An 18,221-nucleotide genomic window follows, 5' to 3' on the forward strand; every position below is an offset into this window, starting at 1 on the left:
ATTAGGATAAGTACCAGTAATTTGAGGTATCTTGCAGTAACTATGAGCATTTTTTTATACAGCTTCTGTTTATTCTTGTCTTGTCTTTTTGTTATGCCCCCACCTAAGCGGAGGGGGTATTAAGTTTTACCCTTGTCCGTCTGTCCGTACGTATGTACGTCTGTACGTCCCAAAATTGGTTTCCGTTCTCTAACTTAAGTTTGCCTCAACCAAATGTTATGAAACTTATACACAATGCTTATTACCACAATACATAGATCAAGTTTGAATTTGGTGGCAGAGTTATGTCCCTTTATAATGTTGTATGCAAGCGGGGGCATCATCTGTGTCCATGGGAACACATTCTCAATTTATTTTTTTTTAAAGGGGAGGGTATCATCCCTTTAACAAGAGTGTACCTGCTGACATGTCTCACCTGCTTTACTATTCATGATTTATTTTTTGTTGATGGTCCTAAAGATAAAGTTTTACCACAAGAATCACATAAATTTAACATTATCCATGAAAATGAGGTCAAGGTCAGATAAACCAAGTCAGACAGACATGTACACATTTCAATCATTACATACACCAAATATAGTTGACATATTGCTTAAAGTGTACAAGAAACAGACGAAACCATGAAAACTTAATATTGACAATTAAACCTTAAAATAAGGTCAAGGTTAGATGAATCCTGCCAAACAGACATGTACACCTTACAATCATATACAAAATAGAGTTGACCTATTGCTTAAAGTATCTTTAAAAATCATGGGAACCCTGTGTCTTGCCTGCAATTGCTGCTGTCAGTGTAAAAGTGTAATGTTGACTTAAAAGTGAGTCCATTTAGGAAAATACAGAATATAAAATAAATTCAAACTTTTTCTTAAGATGCTATTTCTTGGTCTTGAAGATAAGCTTCTGTCCAAGTTTCATAACAATCCATGAAGGTTTTCAAATGTATCATGTCAAAAAAATTTAATCCCAGACTGTCTGCAAAAATGTTAACTGTAAAAAACATCTATCTATCAGAAAAATACTGAAAATGAGAAAAATATATTTTCAAAAGTTTGCTTCAGACATTATCTCTTAATCATAAAAAAGCTTATGCCAAAGTTTCATAAAATTCTTAGGTTTGACAAAGTAACTGATGTGTAACAAACTTTAACCCCAGCCTGTAACTACTTGTTAACTGTAAAAAACACCAAGTCCATTTATCAGTTAAAAACGGAAATATGAAAATAAATGTTTTCAAAATTTCACTCTGGATCATGTATTTTGGTCATTATCAAGTTTCTGTCCAAAATTCATAAAATTCCATGAAGGTTTGACAAAGTTATTGTTGACTGAAAAACTTTAACCTCAGACTGAGCCTGAATGTTAATCTGTAAAAAAAAACTAAATCCATTTATCAGTAAAATATGGAAAAATGAAAATAAATATTTTCAAAATTTTGCTCTGGATACTATATTTTGGTCATAAACAAGCTTCTGACTAAATTTCATAAAATTCCATGAAGGTTGGACAAAGTTATTGGTGTCTAAAAAAAATTTAACCACAGACTGAACCTAAATGTTGACGCCACCAACGGCATTTAGTCCTAGCAAGGAACCCATATACCAAACACAGTTATCTTATTACTCATAATAAGTGGGATATTCACATAACTAAAAAACTAAACTTTTTTTTCAGGCATTCATTGAACCATGAAATTGACGTCAAGGACAATGGACATATGACAGACGAAAAACTACGTAACATAAGGCATCTGTATACAAAGTATGAAGCCTCAAGGTCTACCACTCTCTGAAATATAAAGCTTACTACAAATAGTTATTGCTGCTGACGCTTGATTGTAATCCCTATGTCTCGCTTTCTGCTACTTTTGTTGCAGGCTTAAAAACTAATTTAACTGCCATATGTTCATGTGTCTGTCCTAAGTTAGGAATCCCATCAGTAGTCATCTCTCTGTCATCTGAATCCTTTTTAAACGGTTATTGATTTGGGGATGTACGGCAGTCGGGCGAGCGGCTGCCAAACAGTGTCTGTTCATTAACATGAAAACCCTTTGACGAAATTTTTTCAAATTTAGATATGTTTGTTCCCTGTGATTAAATGAAGGTCAAGTTCAATTTTCACGATTTAAGCTTTTCTCCTTGTTGAGTTGTAGAACTTTCCCAAGAATTAAATATTTGAATTGCAGCACCCCCTGCTTACAATTAATTTTCCAGTGGCTACGGCAATGCTTTTTAATATCCAAATCAACCTCTCTATTACTACTTTAAGAAGATGTGGTATGATTGCTGATGAGATAACTACAGTATCCATCGGAGTAAAAATGATGTTGATTTAAGCAACTATAGGTCATTGTATGGCCTACAAAAATTAGCAAATACCATACTGTATGGTCAGCTATTAAACACCATGACATGACAAAATGTGAAACAGATCAGACGAAAAAAACAAACAGTAAAGCAAGTATGGCAGACAGCAACCTACGACAACTCTGAATTACAGACTCCTGAATTGGGACAGGCACATATAGAATGTGGCAGGATTAAACATATTTGGGAAAGTATTGTAACAGCACAACTGATTTTTTATATAAAACAAATAATATGCCAGTACAGCTATTGTGGGTTCATTTTTTATGCCAATTTTATGCAAATTGTAAACTGTGGATTCATTTATTTTCATGGGTACCAATTTTTGTGGATGGAGGAAAAATGTTAATATTTGTTTTCGTGGTGTTGCCAATGTTGGCATAGCAGCCTATAGAAAATTTGTACCTTATTGAGCATTTAAATTTGTTTTTTCACTTATACCCAAAAAATTGGTATGTTCATGGTTAACACCAAACCTCATTATCATATTAACTTATGAACCTACACAACAATTCAGGTGGATTTTACTTTTTCCACCTATTCACCTTAAGAAGCTCATTTTCAAAAATTTAACATTGTGTAAAAACATTGAATTCAATAGTTTAGTATTGCATAATCAATTCTTATTATTAAAACAAAGAAACCACATGTAAACTGTAAAATGTAGATACAGAGGACATCTTAAGGTTTTCTCCACTCCACGAACAATGTACATCCTTTCTTTGCAAATAAACTTTAAACTTTGTAAAATCAAATTTTTATTTTTGATAATGTTAACATTTTAAAGCATTCTTATTATCAAACATTCACTGTAAGTTCTTTTTAATGTTTACTTTTACTTCAAAGCTCTTTAGAACTTTCCACACTGCCTATGTATTCAGTCTCTGGTATTTGTAACAATAATTACTGTTGTGTACTTGTGCTCTTCATTGATCTGGATAAATATTTTCTGAACAAGCTCTTGCTAGGCAGCAAAATGTGACATTTAGGATGGATTACCTAGAAAAGTCCTTATATGTTCAGCACTAGCTTTTCCAACAACAGTTGTCAATTCCTGAAAGAAGTTTAACAAATATTGTAAATATGTCAATTTTTCAATGCATCATTTCTTGAATTCTTGTTTGATGGAGCATGCTCCCTGTGAACGTCAACTTTATTATTCATATATACATTCTGTCAAATTATGACACTTGCTACATTCAAACTTGGTTTAATGTAATATCCATTATTTAACATTTGTTCATTTGTGCAGTGTTGTTCTTAATGGTACTAAGGTACCATCAGATGCATACATTTTCAAGGTTTTTTTTGTTAAAAACATTTTATGGTGCTTTTCTATTGGCACTTAGTATATTTGCTCTAATTGATTTAGAGGTTCTTACAATTTTAATCCATTTTGGGTCTAATGTAATCCTAGTATGTTCTCTACTGGTGTCCATACTTGTAGCCTTATCAACACCAAATTAACAATGCTAGGAAAATATCTCTTGACACTAAAAAATTTTTTTTTACAATGGTTACCACTTTGGTTTTATAACTGGAACATAAGTAACAATATTTGGAACAACTATCCTACTGTGGATTCATGTATTTTCGTGGATACCAATTTTTGTGGATGGAGGAAAATTTGTATTTTAAAAGATATTTGATTTTCATGGTTTTGCAAAAGTCTGCACACAGGCCTATAGAAAATTTGAACCTCATTGAACCTTTAAATTCTTGGTTTATCTATACCCATGAGATCCACCAAATTGGTATTCCACAAATTATAATGAATCCACAGTATTTCAATACTAAGTTAAAACATTTCTTTAATCTTCGATTTTTTCAACGATTTTAGAGAAAATGTACTCACCTGAATAGATGCTTTACTTATAGCATGGAGACCTGAAAATGAGATATTAAGAATGAACAACCATATAATGCATTAATGACTAAGTAGGATGTGGGAATCCTTCAAGTGCAAGACTGGATACTCTCCTAGACAGTGGTCCAAGTTTTCTTTCATGTTATTTGGACCTTGTTGTCAAGATAAAAAAGATTAAAAAAAGAGTTTTGTCATGTTGAAAATAAAGAGATGAAAAAACTATCCACAAATGCCCAAAAGGACAAGATGTGAATAACTGCATTCACCAAACGACTTTCAACAATTAGCAAAATCCATACAGTATAGAATTCCAAACTCAACTGCCTTCTTTATGCTTAAACAATAAATGGAAAACAAATATGACAGATAGCAACCAATGACAATCACTGGATACATGCTCCTGGCTTGGGATAGGCACATAAAGAATGTGGCGGGGTTAAACTGTTTGTGAGTGTCAAACCCTCTCCACAACCTTGTGGTGAAACAGTACAGCATAAGAAAAAACTGTAAAAATCAGTTGGAAAAGGCTAGACTCATCAAATTGGTATTAACCAAAAAAACAACTGTCATAAAATGGTGGATGACCCTGTGCATTCAAAATATAAGTAGACAGACAACCATTTGATCTTCTAGTGGGACAGGAGGATTCACAAACAAAATATACAATTTCAACTGTTTTTAGGCAAGGTAATTTATTTAATTACTTTAGATTTTGTACACAATTTCCTGTAAATGGCTACATTTTGTGTTGCAGAATAAAATTCATTTTCACCCTGTCTTGGGTATGGTTATTTATTTTACATTCTTACAAGCTCGGCATATTCATTTCTAAAGTCTTCCTGCCTAATTAAAGAGCTCTATTTAACAAATTCACAGTTTGTACAGATAGTGAGATACATGCAATCTTCCAAACCAAATCTTTGTATCTATGAAAGAATTTAGTTAAGGTTTTAGGAAATTTTCACTTATGAAATAGAGGGATGGTTGACTGTTCCACATCCAGATACAAATATTACATGCATATTCAGGATGAGATCATGTTACCTTTATTTGATATGAATATAAACTCTATCCTAAATGGACAGAGCAGGTCAAAATTTTAAGTGCTAATTCACAGGGTTAATTAGGTCAGCAAGAAGACATGTCACTTTACCTGGATACAATATTTTGACTCCCAGTCAACAACTTTTGCAGAACTCCTAAGCAGATAAGCAGCAAATACCAATTTCCAACTCTTTGGTTTGATCAGACCAAGGACCACCCACATTCAAGATGAGCTGGCTACTAAGGCGATATAAGAAAAGGTAAAGTATGCCTAAAAATTTACAAAACATTCAAACTTCTACAGCCCATCCCCCCAATCCACTTTTTTTTAAATAGACGAATTAGAAAAAACAACGCATTTCAACACAACTGAAAGAAACCAAAATCATTTAAAACTCACTAAATTTAGTCCATGAAAATCTAAATAAAATTAAATACACTTGACAAAAGCCATTTAATTATTTCCTTTAACATGTACTTTATTATTTTAATATGTTAATTTCTAAATAAACAAAATAATAAAATTCACATGTCTCTGATTTTGTAGATGTCTTTTAATATCATTAAAATCTATTACCGGTAATTTAAGTATACTATATTCTAACACTTACTTCCAAACTTTTCCAATAACATTCTAGATTTGACTTCTCCTAGTTTAGGTATAGATTTAACAGAAGCTAACAAAGCCTGATCTAAAGGTGCTGATCTCTTCTTTCTGGTAAATGGGTTGGCCTCCTTGTGTCCTTCAACATGGACCTGAAACATCCAAAACACACAAGTTCTCATTTGAAAACTTTTAATTCAACAAAATTTTTCAAACATTTTAAATGTTATAACAGTGCAAAATTATTTAGTTCATACTTACTACCAGTGAAAATATTATCATAGATATAGGAAGATGTGGTATGAGTGCCAATGAGACAACTCTCCATCCAAGAAACAATTTATAAAAGTAAACATACATGTTATGCATTTATTGGTCCAGGATATTACTTAAAAGGAGCAAATTTTCAACAATAGTAGCTTTCATTCATATTGTGTAGCAATAAAAAAAAAAAATATATTTCATAAAAGACATCAATTTAACTTAAACTTAATAAACTATGTTTGTTCTTTCAAACAATTGTAATGAAAAACTTATGTTACAATTGGACTGAGAACACCGTTATTTTGGAGTGCATTTCTTTAAGACAAAAAACACAAATTAAAAATATCGCACCTGCTCTATCCAAAAAGGATTTTGACAATGTAGTGTACTACTTTTGGGACAAATTATATCAAAATTATAGAAAAGTCTATCGGCTCTAACTTAAAATATGGACAATTTTATGTTAAGGGGGTCTGTAATTCAGTTTGACAGCTTCAGACATACTAATTTTTGACCTTTTCAAACTGGACAAAATCACTAATTTACCTAAAAATTCATGTCCCAAATTTTTTTTACATGTAATTTCATCCCCCTACTTACTATTTTTTTGCATAAAATATAAAGGAATAAATTTGGAGGGTATATGAAAAAAATTTGCAAGTTATACACTGTCCACACTAGGGACTCTATTTGTAGACAACTAAAATAAAAGGATGATAACTGTGTCCCAGGACCAATTCATTTAAACTTGATAGGGAGAAAACCCAATACCAAATATTTTCAGTGTCTGAGATAATTTGGAACAAAATCTTTTAAATATGATAACAGGTAAAAGTTGAAACTATAGCATAAAAAATTCATGTAAACAGGAACACTTTCATGTTGGCAGAAATTAACACTATTCTGGTATTATACTAACCATTTGAGCTAAAAATGTTCCTGCCTCCTTCTGTGAAGGGACTGGGATCAATGAAAATCCAAGTTCCATGACACAGAACTTCTGAAGGGGACAAAAATACTGACTGCTAGTTCCAGTTCTTTCTCCGATCACAACAATAGGTATCTTATTGGCCTGAAATAGTACAAATAAAAAGGTCTAACTACTAGCAAATACTGACAACTGGTTGAAGTTTTCTCTCCAATTACAAGCTATCTTGTTTTTATATTTATACACAAACTACTAGTTATTCTCTCTCCTCTCCTATCACAACAGATTTTGTTTTAGTAGCTGTAGTATATCGATTCGCTGGTGTTTGTTTGGGTTTTTTTTTATATATGAATGATAGATGTCTTAAATGTTTACCACTACTGATACATGTTCCTCTCTCTATTACAACAATAGGTATAAAAAAACAGAGTTCCAATGTCCCCAGCATTGCACATATTTTATATTTCCAAGGGGTATAACTCTTTTAAAAAAAGTCGATCGTTCTAGAACTTGACAGAGATACTGCTGATATTAACCTATAGTATAAGTTTTATAAAAATCTGGCAGGAATTGAACCCATGAAAGTGCTTACGAGGCCATTTTCCATAAATTGAATATTTCCAAGGGGCATAACTCTTTAAAAAGAAGTCGATCGTCCACCATTATATAACTTGTCTGAGATATTGCTGATATTAACCTATAGTATAAGTTTTATGAAAATCTGGCAAGAATTGTACCTGTGAGAGCGCTAACGAGGCCATTTTCCATAAATTTAATATTTCCAAAGGGCATAACTCTTTAAAAAAAAGTCGATCCTCCACCATAATAGAATTTGTCCAAGATATTGCTGATATTAACCTATAGTATAAATTTTATAAAAATTTGGCACAAATTGTAGCTGCGAGAGCGCTAACAAGACCGGATGGACGGACACACAGACGGACGGAGGTATTTCTATGTCCCCCGCAATGCGTTATGCGGGGGACAAAAATGTTTGTTGTTAGCCTATAATATAAAACAAAAGATATACTGATAATTAGTTTTTGTTATCTCCCCTGTCATATTAATGTGTCTTCATGTCTGTTATAAAACAAAATATTGAATTCAACTGTTTGTAATTGAATGTCAGCTGTAACCTGGTCCAATCCTGCCCAATCTCTTCACTATGTGAAATAGAATTGATTTAGGATGATAAATTAGATAAAAATCTGAATAGGTGATGTGTTTGCAAATAAGGATAATCAAAAAGTAAATTTTAATTTGAAATAACAAATTAGAGCAATTATTTTCGGGTACTTGAAATATTTATTATAACTGACATGATTTTCAAATAAATTATAATCAAATGCATTAATTTATTAATACATTCAATGATTCCAGTCATGTATTAAATAATGATGCTATGCCACAATGCCCTTTTTTTATTTCCAATCAACTGTAACATTTTAATGTGACCTTTCAATAGGATCTAAGGCTCCACTCTACCTTGCCTTCAGTTTTCTCACAAATATCACATATCTCTAAAAGACCAACAAATGCATAAAGTTTTAATTTTGCTACTATTTTATTATCCATGGTGAGAACTAATGATGCATTTTGATGGATTAAAGCCAAGTGTAGTATGAAAGATGTGACGTTTTAATAGAGATGACAGTATACGTCACTTGTAAAATCCAGGAAGGCTTTGACATTGAAGAATATGAAATATGTTCAAACAATGAATAGCACTAAATAAAAATGTTATAGTTTTGTCTAAAGTGATGAAATTCTTTTCTGTGGTAATAAATGGGGTATTCAAATGAAACAAAAACTCGGTGGAACTGTTTTAGTGAACTAAAGTAATTTCTCCCCGTCATGTTTAAAAGTCACTCCTGTAAAGGAACAGCCTTACAAACAAATTTAGGTACTAATTGATTGATTGGTGTTTAACGCCACTTTCAGCACTATTGTGCTATTTCGTGGCAGTCAGTTGTTTTTATTGGTGGGGGAAGCTGGGGGAAACCACCGTGGTAGGAAAACTGACAATCCTAGTCAATGAAGATTGGAGTCTAGCACACCTGCCAAGTGTGGGATTCCAACTCACAACCTCAGTGTTGACAGGCTAGTGATACAGTAGTTTGACTACTTAGACCACTCAACCACCAAGGCCCAAATTTAGGTACTGTCATGGCAAAAAAAATTATCTACTTGATTAATGGGAGGGGGGAATCGTCACTGTTTTCTATATGTTAAACAATTGATGATATGAGGCGGGTGGTGTATGACCCCCCAAAACTCACCACATACTAAATCTATAGTGCACTTAAAAGGTCTTGTCATGGCAGTTCAGAATATATTTGGTTTAGGGTGGGGATGTAAACAGTTCTGAAGAAGGTCAAGGTCAGAGGTCATCTTCCATCGTAAAGCGACACATTCTTTAGTGGAACTGCACCCATGCTCTAATTATCAAAAGCCAATAACTTAAACTGCAATGAACAATAAATAAGATATCTTACACTACATATATGAATGAATCATTCTATTAATTCTTATTACTTTTTTAATTTGTATTTTTTTATCACCCTTAGGAAGATCAGTTGTGACCAATGTAGTTATCTATTTTAAATAAAGATTATAATTCATCTATTTTTTTTAATCTATGACGTTGGAAGATGACAGTGGGCCACAACAGATGAAAATGATGGAAATAGCTCACATGGCAACATATAGGGAAGAGAGCTGAAAAGGTTTTCTTTTTGTCTGTTGTAAACATGCAATCTTAAGAGACCTCACTTGCCTGTATCACACTCTGATTTTTCTGAAATTTTTAGCGTAATTAGAACATGTCATCTTGATCACTTTTGCGATTTCTACTAACGTTTTTAAAGAAATAGCCAAGAACTTACCAAAAGAATTAACTCAAGGCTCTAAAGAGCCTGTGTCACTCACCTTAGTCAATGTGGCATCTTTAACAATGACCAATCTCCAGCATTTATGACTAGAATATAATTCATAACTTAAATCTCTTTTTAGTTGATCTTATTTTGCTAATCATTTTTCTGTTTACATTTTCTCTCTATCTTCTAAAGTTTTTGAAAAAACACAAAAATGGTAAAAATAGTTGTCATTTAAGGGCAATAACTCCTATAAGAAGACAACTGACAATTTCATCTATCATGCAGATCTTGTCTTGCTGATCATGTTTGCTTTATGAAGTTTTTATTTACCTCTAACAGTTTTCAAGATAACAGGCAAAAACGCAAAACAAAGTGATAAAAATCTTCATTAAAGGGAAATAACTCATATAAGGAGTTGGCTGAAAAATTCATCCATGCTGACTCAATAGTAGATCTTGTCTTGCTGATCATCTTTGCTTTTCAAATTGCAATCTATCTATAATAGTTTTTAATAAAATGCTTCGCTGAGCGCAGCCTGATACGACCACAGAGGTCGAACCCTGAACAGATGGGGCAAATTTGGACACAATATTCAAGCTTGATACTGTCTGAATTTGGATTGTAATCAAATTTTTGACATAATATAGGTTTCTGACACAAAATAAATGTGGTCAAAGATCTTATAAATCCATTGCGCAATACTGTGCAATTGAAGATTTCTTCTTGAAACTTTACAAAAATTCGAAAGTTTTAAAAATTTTGAAAAAAAAATATGAATCCCTTAAAAAAAATTGGGAAAAAAATTCCCCCCCCCCCCCAACTTTTTGAAACCCCCCTTGGAGCAATAACCCCAAAACTCAATCCCAGCCTTTCCTTTGTAGTATGGAACCTTGTAGTACAATTTCAGAGAGATCCATACACTTACACACAAGTTATTGTCTGGAAACTAGAAAAATGCTTGTTTTTGGCCCTTTTTTGGCCCCTAATTCCTACATGTTTAGGGCAATTAACCCCAAACTCAATCCCAGCCTTCCCTTTGTTATATGGAACCTTGTGTTACAATGTCAGAGAGATCCATACACTTACAAACAAGTTATTGTCTGGAAACTAGAAAAATGCTTGTTTTTGGCCCCTTGTTAGACCAATAACCCCTAAAATGAATCCCAACCTTCTACTAGTGGTATTAATCATTGTGGTACAATTTCAGAGCAATCAAAATACTTATACACAAGTTATTATCCTGAAACTAGAAAAATGCTTGTTTTGGGCCCTATTCGGGCCCCTAGTTCCTAAACGGTTGGGACCATCATCTCCAAAATCAATCCCAACCTTCCTTTTGTGGTATTGAACCTTCTGAAAAAATTTCATAAAGATCCATTCACTTAAACTAAAGTTATTGTCCGGAAACCAATGTGTCTTCGGACGGTAATGCAGACGACGATGACATCATACCATTATACTTGGTCGTATAAAAACACAAAAAATTTGTAAAAATTGTCATTTTAGGGGTGACAATTTCGGCCAAGTTGACCTTTTTGAAGATCATGTCTTACTGATCTTTTGTGCTATTTAAAAATTCCATCTATCTATAATAGTTTTCAAGATAACAGGCAATAAAATGCTCCGCTGGGCGCAGCTTGATACGACCGCAGAGGTAGAAACCCTGAACAGTTGGGGCAAGTATGGACACAACATTCATGCTTGATACAGCACTGAATTTGGATTGTGATTAAATATTTGACACAGCATAGGTTTCTGACACAGAATGAATGTGGTCTAAGAACTTAAACATTTTCAATTTACCTATTCAAACCGTATCTTTATTATTTGCTTTTATATATAAATCAGAAATAACCAATTTAAAATGGAAAATTTTAAAGAAAAAAAAAGGAAAAAAAGGGAAAAAAAATCCCTCCCCCAAATTTTTTGAACCCCCTTATGATTCATCAACCCCAAACTCAATCCAAGCCTTCCCTTTGTGGTATGGTACCTTGCAGTACAATTTCAGAGAGATCCATACACTTGAACACAAGTTATTGTCTGGAAACTAGAAAAATGCTTGTTTTGGGCCCCTATTCGGGCCCCTTATTCCTAAACGGTTGGGACCATCATCCCCAAAATCAATCCCAACCTTCCTTTTGTGGTATTGAACCTTCTGAAAAAATTTCATAAAGATCCATTCACTTAAACTAAAGTTATTGTCCGGAAACCAATGTGTCTTCGGACGGTAATGCAGACGACGATGACATCATACCATTATACTTGGTCGTATAAAAACACAAAAAATTTGTAAAAATTGTCATTTTAGGGGTGACAATTTCGGCCAAGTTGACCTTTTTGAAGATCATGTCTTACTGGTCTTTTGTGCTATTTAAAAATTCCATCTATCTATAATAGTTTTCAAGATAACAGGCAATAAAATGCTCCGCTGGGCGCAGCTTGATACAACCGCAGAGGTAGAAACCCTGAACAATTGGGGCAAGTATGGACACAACATTCATGCTTAATACAGCACTGAATTTGGATTGTGATTAAATATTTGACACAGCATAGGTTTCTGACACAGAATGAATGTGGTCTAAGAACTTAAACATTTTTAATTTACCTATTCAAACCGTATCTTTATTATTTGCTTTTATATATAAATCAGAAATAACCAATTTAAAATGGAAAATTTTAAAGAAAAAAAAAGGAAAAAAAGGGAAAAAAAATCCCTCCCCCAAATTTTTTGAACCCCTTATGATTCATCAACCCCAAACTCAATCCAAGCCTTCCCTTTGTGGTATGGTACCTTGCAGTACAATTTCAGAGAGATCCATACACTTGAACACAAGTTATTGTCTGGAAACTAGAAAAATGCTTGTTTTTAGGCCCCTTTTTGGCCCCAAATTCCTAAACATTTAGGGCAATTACCCCCAAACTCAAACCCAGCTTTCCCTTTGTGATATGGAACCTTGTATTACAATTTCATGAAGACCCATACACTTACACACAAGTTATTGTCCTGAAACTAGAAAAATGCTTGTTTTTTTCCCCTTTTTGGTCCCTAATTCCTAAAATTTTGAGGCAATTACCCCCAATATCAATCCCAGCCTTTCCTTTGTGGTATGGTACCTTGCAGTACAATTTCAGAGAGATCCATACACTTGAACACAAGTTATTGTCTGGAAACTAGAAAAATGCTTATTTTTGGCCCCTTTTAGGTCCCTTATTCCTACACGTTATGGGCAATTACCCCCAAACTCAATTCCAGCTTTCCCTTTGTGATATGGAACCTTGTAGTACAATTTCAGAAAGATCCATACTCTTACACACAAGTTATTATCATGAAACTAGAAAAATGCTTGTTTTTTGCCCATTTTTTGGCCCCTACATTGCCCTAATTCCTAAAATTTTGAGGTAATTACCCCCAAAATCAATCCCAGCATTCCCTTTGTGATATGGAACCTTGTGGTACAATGTCAGAGAGATCCATACACTAACACACAAGTTATGTCTGGAAGTTACAAAAATGCTTATTTTTGGCCCCTTTTTGGCCCCTAATTCCTTAACTGTTAGTACCATAACCCCCAAAATCAATCCCAACCTTCCTTTTGTGGTATTGAAACTTATGGTAAAATTTCATAGAGATCCATTTACTTAAACTAAAGTTAGAGTGCGAAAACCAATGTGTCTTTGGAAGACGACGACGCCGTCGTCATACCAATATACGACCGCAAAATTTTTTTGCGGTCGTATAAAATTTTTAAAAAAAATTGTAAAAATTGTCATATAAGACCAATAACGACAATGAATAGATGCCAAGTGATGAGAATAGCTCCCTTGGCCCTTTGGACCAGGTGAGCTAGAAATCAACATTTCAGAGGAATTTTTTAGTCACAGTGGCTATATTGGTTAATCAACCTGGACAAAAATCACAAATATAAAGTAGACATCCTGTAGATAAAGCAGACACAATTTTTTTCAATTCATTGAGTAGTTTCAGAGAAGATTTTTTGAAGAAAAGGTTACAGACGACAGACACAAAGTGATGGCAATAGATCACATGGCCCTATAACTGTTGAGGTTACTTGTTTTTACCTTTCTTAGCTTTGCCAATCTTCTCCTATAACTGTTTGAGACAAGTTCAGCTTCTGTGATGTACACAACTCCAGTATTTGGTGATGGGTAAAAATCTACCATACCCAAGTTGTCATCATACAAAACTTGAATACTGCCTGAAATTAGTAATGAGATGCAATGTACCCTTTGATAAATATATGTAGATCATATTAGATATTTTGATGTCAAAAGTTTGTTTTTTTTTTCAATACGAAAGAATAAAAAATAGAGGCTCTAAAGAGCTTGTGTCACTAACCAGGATACATTTTTGCACCACTATCCAATATTGTAGTCTAGAATATAATTCAGGACTACACAATTTTTTTGATGATCTTGTCATGCTGATCATTTTTGCTGTATACAATTTTTTTTATTCACCAAAGTTTTCCCAAAAAATGCAAAAATGGGTAAAAATCATCATTAAAAGGCAATAACTCCAATCAAGAAGTGATTAACAATTTCGGGAATCTTGAAATATTGCAGATCTTGTCCTGCTCGTCATTTTTGCTTTTTAAAGTTTCTATCTATCTATTATAGTTTTCAAGATAATAGACAAGAAAACCCAAAATTGATAAATATTGTCATCATGGTCATTTAAAGGAAATATTAAACTTCTATAAAAAGACGACCAACAATGTTGACTTATTTGTAGATCTGGTCTTGTCATGCTTGTGGATCATTTTTGCTATTCAAAGTTTCTACAAATGTTTCTATTACTACAGTTATCAAAATAACTATAATGCCAAAAATTGATTAAAATCATCATTTAATTGCAATAATCCTATAAGGAAAAAGTAAAAAGCTGCATTACCGCATGCCTGCACAACAACAATAACAAAAATATTGTTCTCATCCTAATTTTCAGGCAACATCATCACTAACTGTTTATATTCATTAAATGAATTTTAAGTTTCCGAATATTACATAAACTTAACTGGATATCAGCTATGCATTTTTTTTGTTCGTGTAGGTGTCAAAATAAATAAAGTTCGGAAAGATGTTTGAGAAGATCCCCTCATATAATAAAGGTAGCAAACTGTTTTGATTGACATGGACAAAAGAATCTGCACAATTGGTGATTTAAACTGCGTAACTGATTGGAACGTATGGCTTAAATACTATCTGCGTGATCGAAGCTCTTATGGTCCTTATGGTATTTTTTGACAATTTGCAGACCATGATAAAAAAATATCACAAGGACCATAGGAGCTACGGTTCCGCAGCTACTTAAACAGGTCAGGAATAACCACCAATTGGTGGATTATACCTCAATTGATGTATAATCCACCAATTGACATATAATGGTATAGACCAATTGACGTATAATTCTTTGTTTTTCATAGCAAATTATTCAACCAAAATGGAGCATTGTTTTCTTAAAACCATATTATTGTATGAAAACATGTCAAACATTCCTAGTTTAGTATAGTGACAATACATATTGCATTTAATCAATAATTGTATTTGCAGTTTCTTCTATTGTTATCTTGTCAATTCTTGATTGGCAAATTTACCACTTAAATCACCTGTCAATGGACATCAATACTGTCTGCAGTCATGTGATTATGAGTACAACTCCACAGGTGAATGGAGCTCTTTGTTAATACTTGACTTTCATTATTAAAAGTCAATCATGGTCAATAGTAGATGTTTCAACAAAAGAATTGTTGTACACATGCATTCTCAAGAGATGCAGCAGGCTTTGACAAAACTGAAACTTTCGGAGGACTCAATAATGGTCATAAAATAGGTTGTAAGCTGCAAAATGATGCTCCTATCTCACACTAGCATTTTATAACAAAAAACTTGCATTATACGTCAATTGGTCTATACCAATATATGTCAATTGGTGGATTATACGTCAATTGAGGTATAATCCACCAATTGGTGGTTATTCCTGACCTGTTAAAAATAAATTATTACATACTTTGCAAAGTCGTTGATAAATCTGAATTTTTCCATTTCGGATTTACTATCAAATGACCAATCGGAACATTTATGCCAGTTTTGATTGGAGTTTGAGTTAAATGTGACATTCAGTTTGTCATTAAAAATGTTTGTTTGTATTGTTGTTGTTTTCAAGTTTCCCGGAAAAATCAGGGGAGTAGAAGTAAGGGGGAAAGAAATTAAGGATAATATGCTGGGACCGGGAATATGGTTAACTCGGTCCGAAGAAAACTCGTACCAGATCTTCTAGTTACTTCGTCTCCTTTTACTTCTACCATATAGTGACCGCCTTCAACAAATTGAAGATTATGTCACAGGAGGATAACTTACAACAAGACATAGATTAATATATTTACAAATTAAAAGTAGGGGAAAAATGAGAAATACAAATGTACAATTAGTTTGATGTGAATAGTTGAGTTTAATATTGATGTTTTTGAAATTGAAGAGTTTGAAAGAGTCTACCGATGTGCAATTTATGAAGTTATCGGTTAGTTTGCTGCAGTCGGTTATTAATCTCGGGAAAAAAAATCTGTACTGTGTTTTTCAGGATGGAATTTGGAAACTGTTCGAATTTGAATGTCTTGTTGTCTTTATTGTGGAAATAATTTATTGCCGTTTTTAGGTATTCATGCAACCAGGGGCAGTCTAGATGCAACCTTTTCGTGTTTAATCTTATATAGCATTACCAATTGCGAATCTTTTCTTCTGTCACTGAGAGAAATTGCGCCATTCAAGGTGTTGTAACGTGTTACAAACGCTTGAGGTGTTTCCGTATTTGTTGCCGTTTACAAAACGGGCATCCGCCTCCTTTCAACTATTTTCAATGCTATATATGTCTTGTTGTAAGTAAGTGTCCCAAACAGAGCAAGCATACTCTAGTGATGGTCTTACTTAGAACTTGTATGCCTACTCTTTAATGGATGTTGAGCTCAGTAATATTCAGGTTCCTCCTTAGAAAGCTTAGAGTGCCATACTCAGAATTTTTCCCCTCTAAAAGTAATGTCTGCTTGCGATTGCTTAAGAAATTTTGTATCCACAAATTTAATTCCCACTGTATCCCTGAAGTTTGTTAATTTAGAAGAGAACATGAAACTTTTTCAAATGCTTTTGAGAAATACATGACCAAAATATCTGTTTGTTTACCGTTTTCCATGTTAAGTGAAAAATCATCTATGAATTGAAGTAATGTCATCTGGAACAATACCTGTTTTAACTGACTTCTCAAAGATGATGGTAAGTATCGGTGCAATTTCATGTGAAAGTTCTTTTAAACATCTTGGTTTAATTTCATCTGGTCCTGCTTGCCTTGTTTGGGTTTAAGTTTTGTAAAAGTGTTTATTTGACAAATTATGTATGGGAGATATTGGTTGCCGGTGTGAATATACATCGAAATTGTGTGTTAACTGCACCAGCTGTTTGTAGTGGATCTGTTAGGAGTTTGCCATCTTGTTTAATTTCAGTAATATCATTATAATCAGTATTTTTATGTTTAATTATTATGTAAGTCCAAAATTTTTTCATATTGCCAAAATTTGTTTCATCTTGTGGTGGTAATATGATATTTCCAATGTATTCCCAATATGATTTCCATTTAAGTTTCTGTTCCTGGCGTTTAACCTCTTTGTATTTTTAGTAAATTTTGGATTCCCGGATTTTTTCGATTTTTTATAAAGCCTATTCTTCTTTCCTGTGAGCCTTTTTGTTTCCATTGTGATCCATGGGTGTCCATCCTTTGATTTTTCTGTTTTATGTGCAATGTGATCTTTCACTAGTTTTAGTATTGTTGTTTTAAAACTGTTCCACATTTCATTTACACATCATAGTAAACTAAGCTGGTTTTCAATGAGATGTTTCTATGAGGTGTTTATTCCTTGTTTTATTGTGATCCAGTTTTCTTTTTTTTGTATAATGGAATTACTCTTTGCTTTTGTTTGAGTTTTGATGGAGTTTTTGCAAATTCAGTAATCACAATATCATGATCAGATAGACTGGTTATTACTTCAACACGTTGTACTTGGTTTGGTAAGTTTGTAATGATCAGATCAAGGATATTGTCTTCGTGTAGGGACATCAACAATTTGGGTTAGACCTGTGTCGTCAAGTGAGTTGCCAAAGAAGTAATGAAGGTGTGGGTAATTAGTGTTGGGTTTTAGTGACCTGTTGTTACAATCCTTTGTGTGGCTTTTCTTATCATTAAGTTTATGAGACTGGTTTCATCTTC

At 33.2% G+C, this 18,221-nt stretch overlaps 1 protein-coding gene across 1 annotated transcript; it reads right to left on the reverse strand.

Moving 5' to 3' along the window:
• Nucleotides 1–3,107: 3,107 nt before the first annotated feature.
• Nucleotides 3,108–16,144, reverse strand: LOC127709144 (Fanconi anemia core complex-associated protein 24-like). The gene is made up of 6 exons (XM_052214508.1): nt 15,978–16,144; nt 14,030–14,166; nt 7,065–7,217; nt 5,889–6,033; nt 4,222–4,253; nt 3,108–3,420 (listed from the first exon to the last, which is right to left on the reverse strand). The coding sequence occupies exons 1-6, from the start codon at nt 16,084–16,086 to the stop codon at nt 3,352–3,354; spliced, it is 645 nt and encodes a 214-aa protein (XP_052070468.1). The 5' UTR covers nt 16,087–16,144; the 3' UTR covers nt 3,108–3,351.
• Nucleotides 16,145–18,221: the final 2,077 nt, after the last annotated feature.

This window comes from Mytilus californianus, unplaced genomic scaffold (assembly GCF_021869535.1).
Source record: "Mytilus californianus isolate M0D057914Y unplaced genomic scaffold, xbMytCali1.0.p SCAF_7, whole genome shotgun sequence".
Classification (NCBI taxonomy): domain Eukaryota; kingdom Metazoa; phylum Mollusca; class Bivalvia; order Mytilida; family Mytilidae; genus Mytilus; species Mytilus californianus.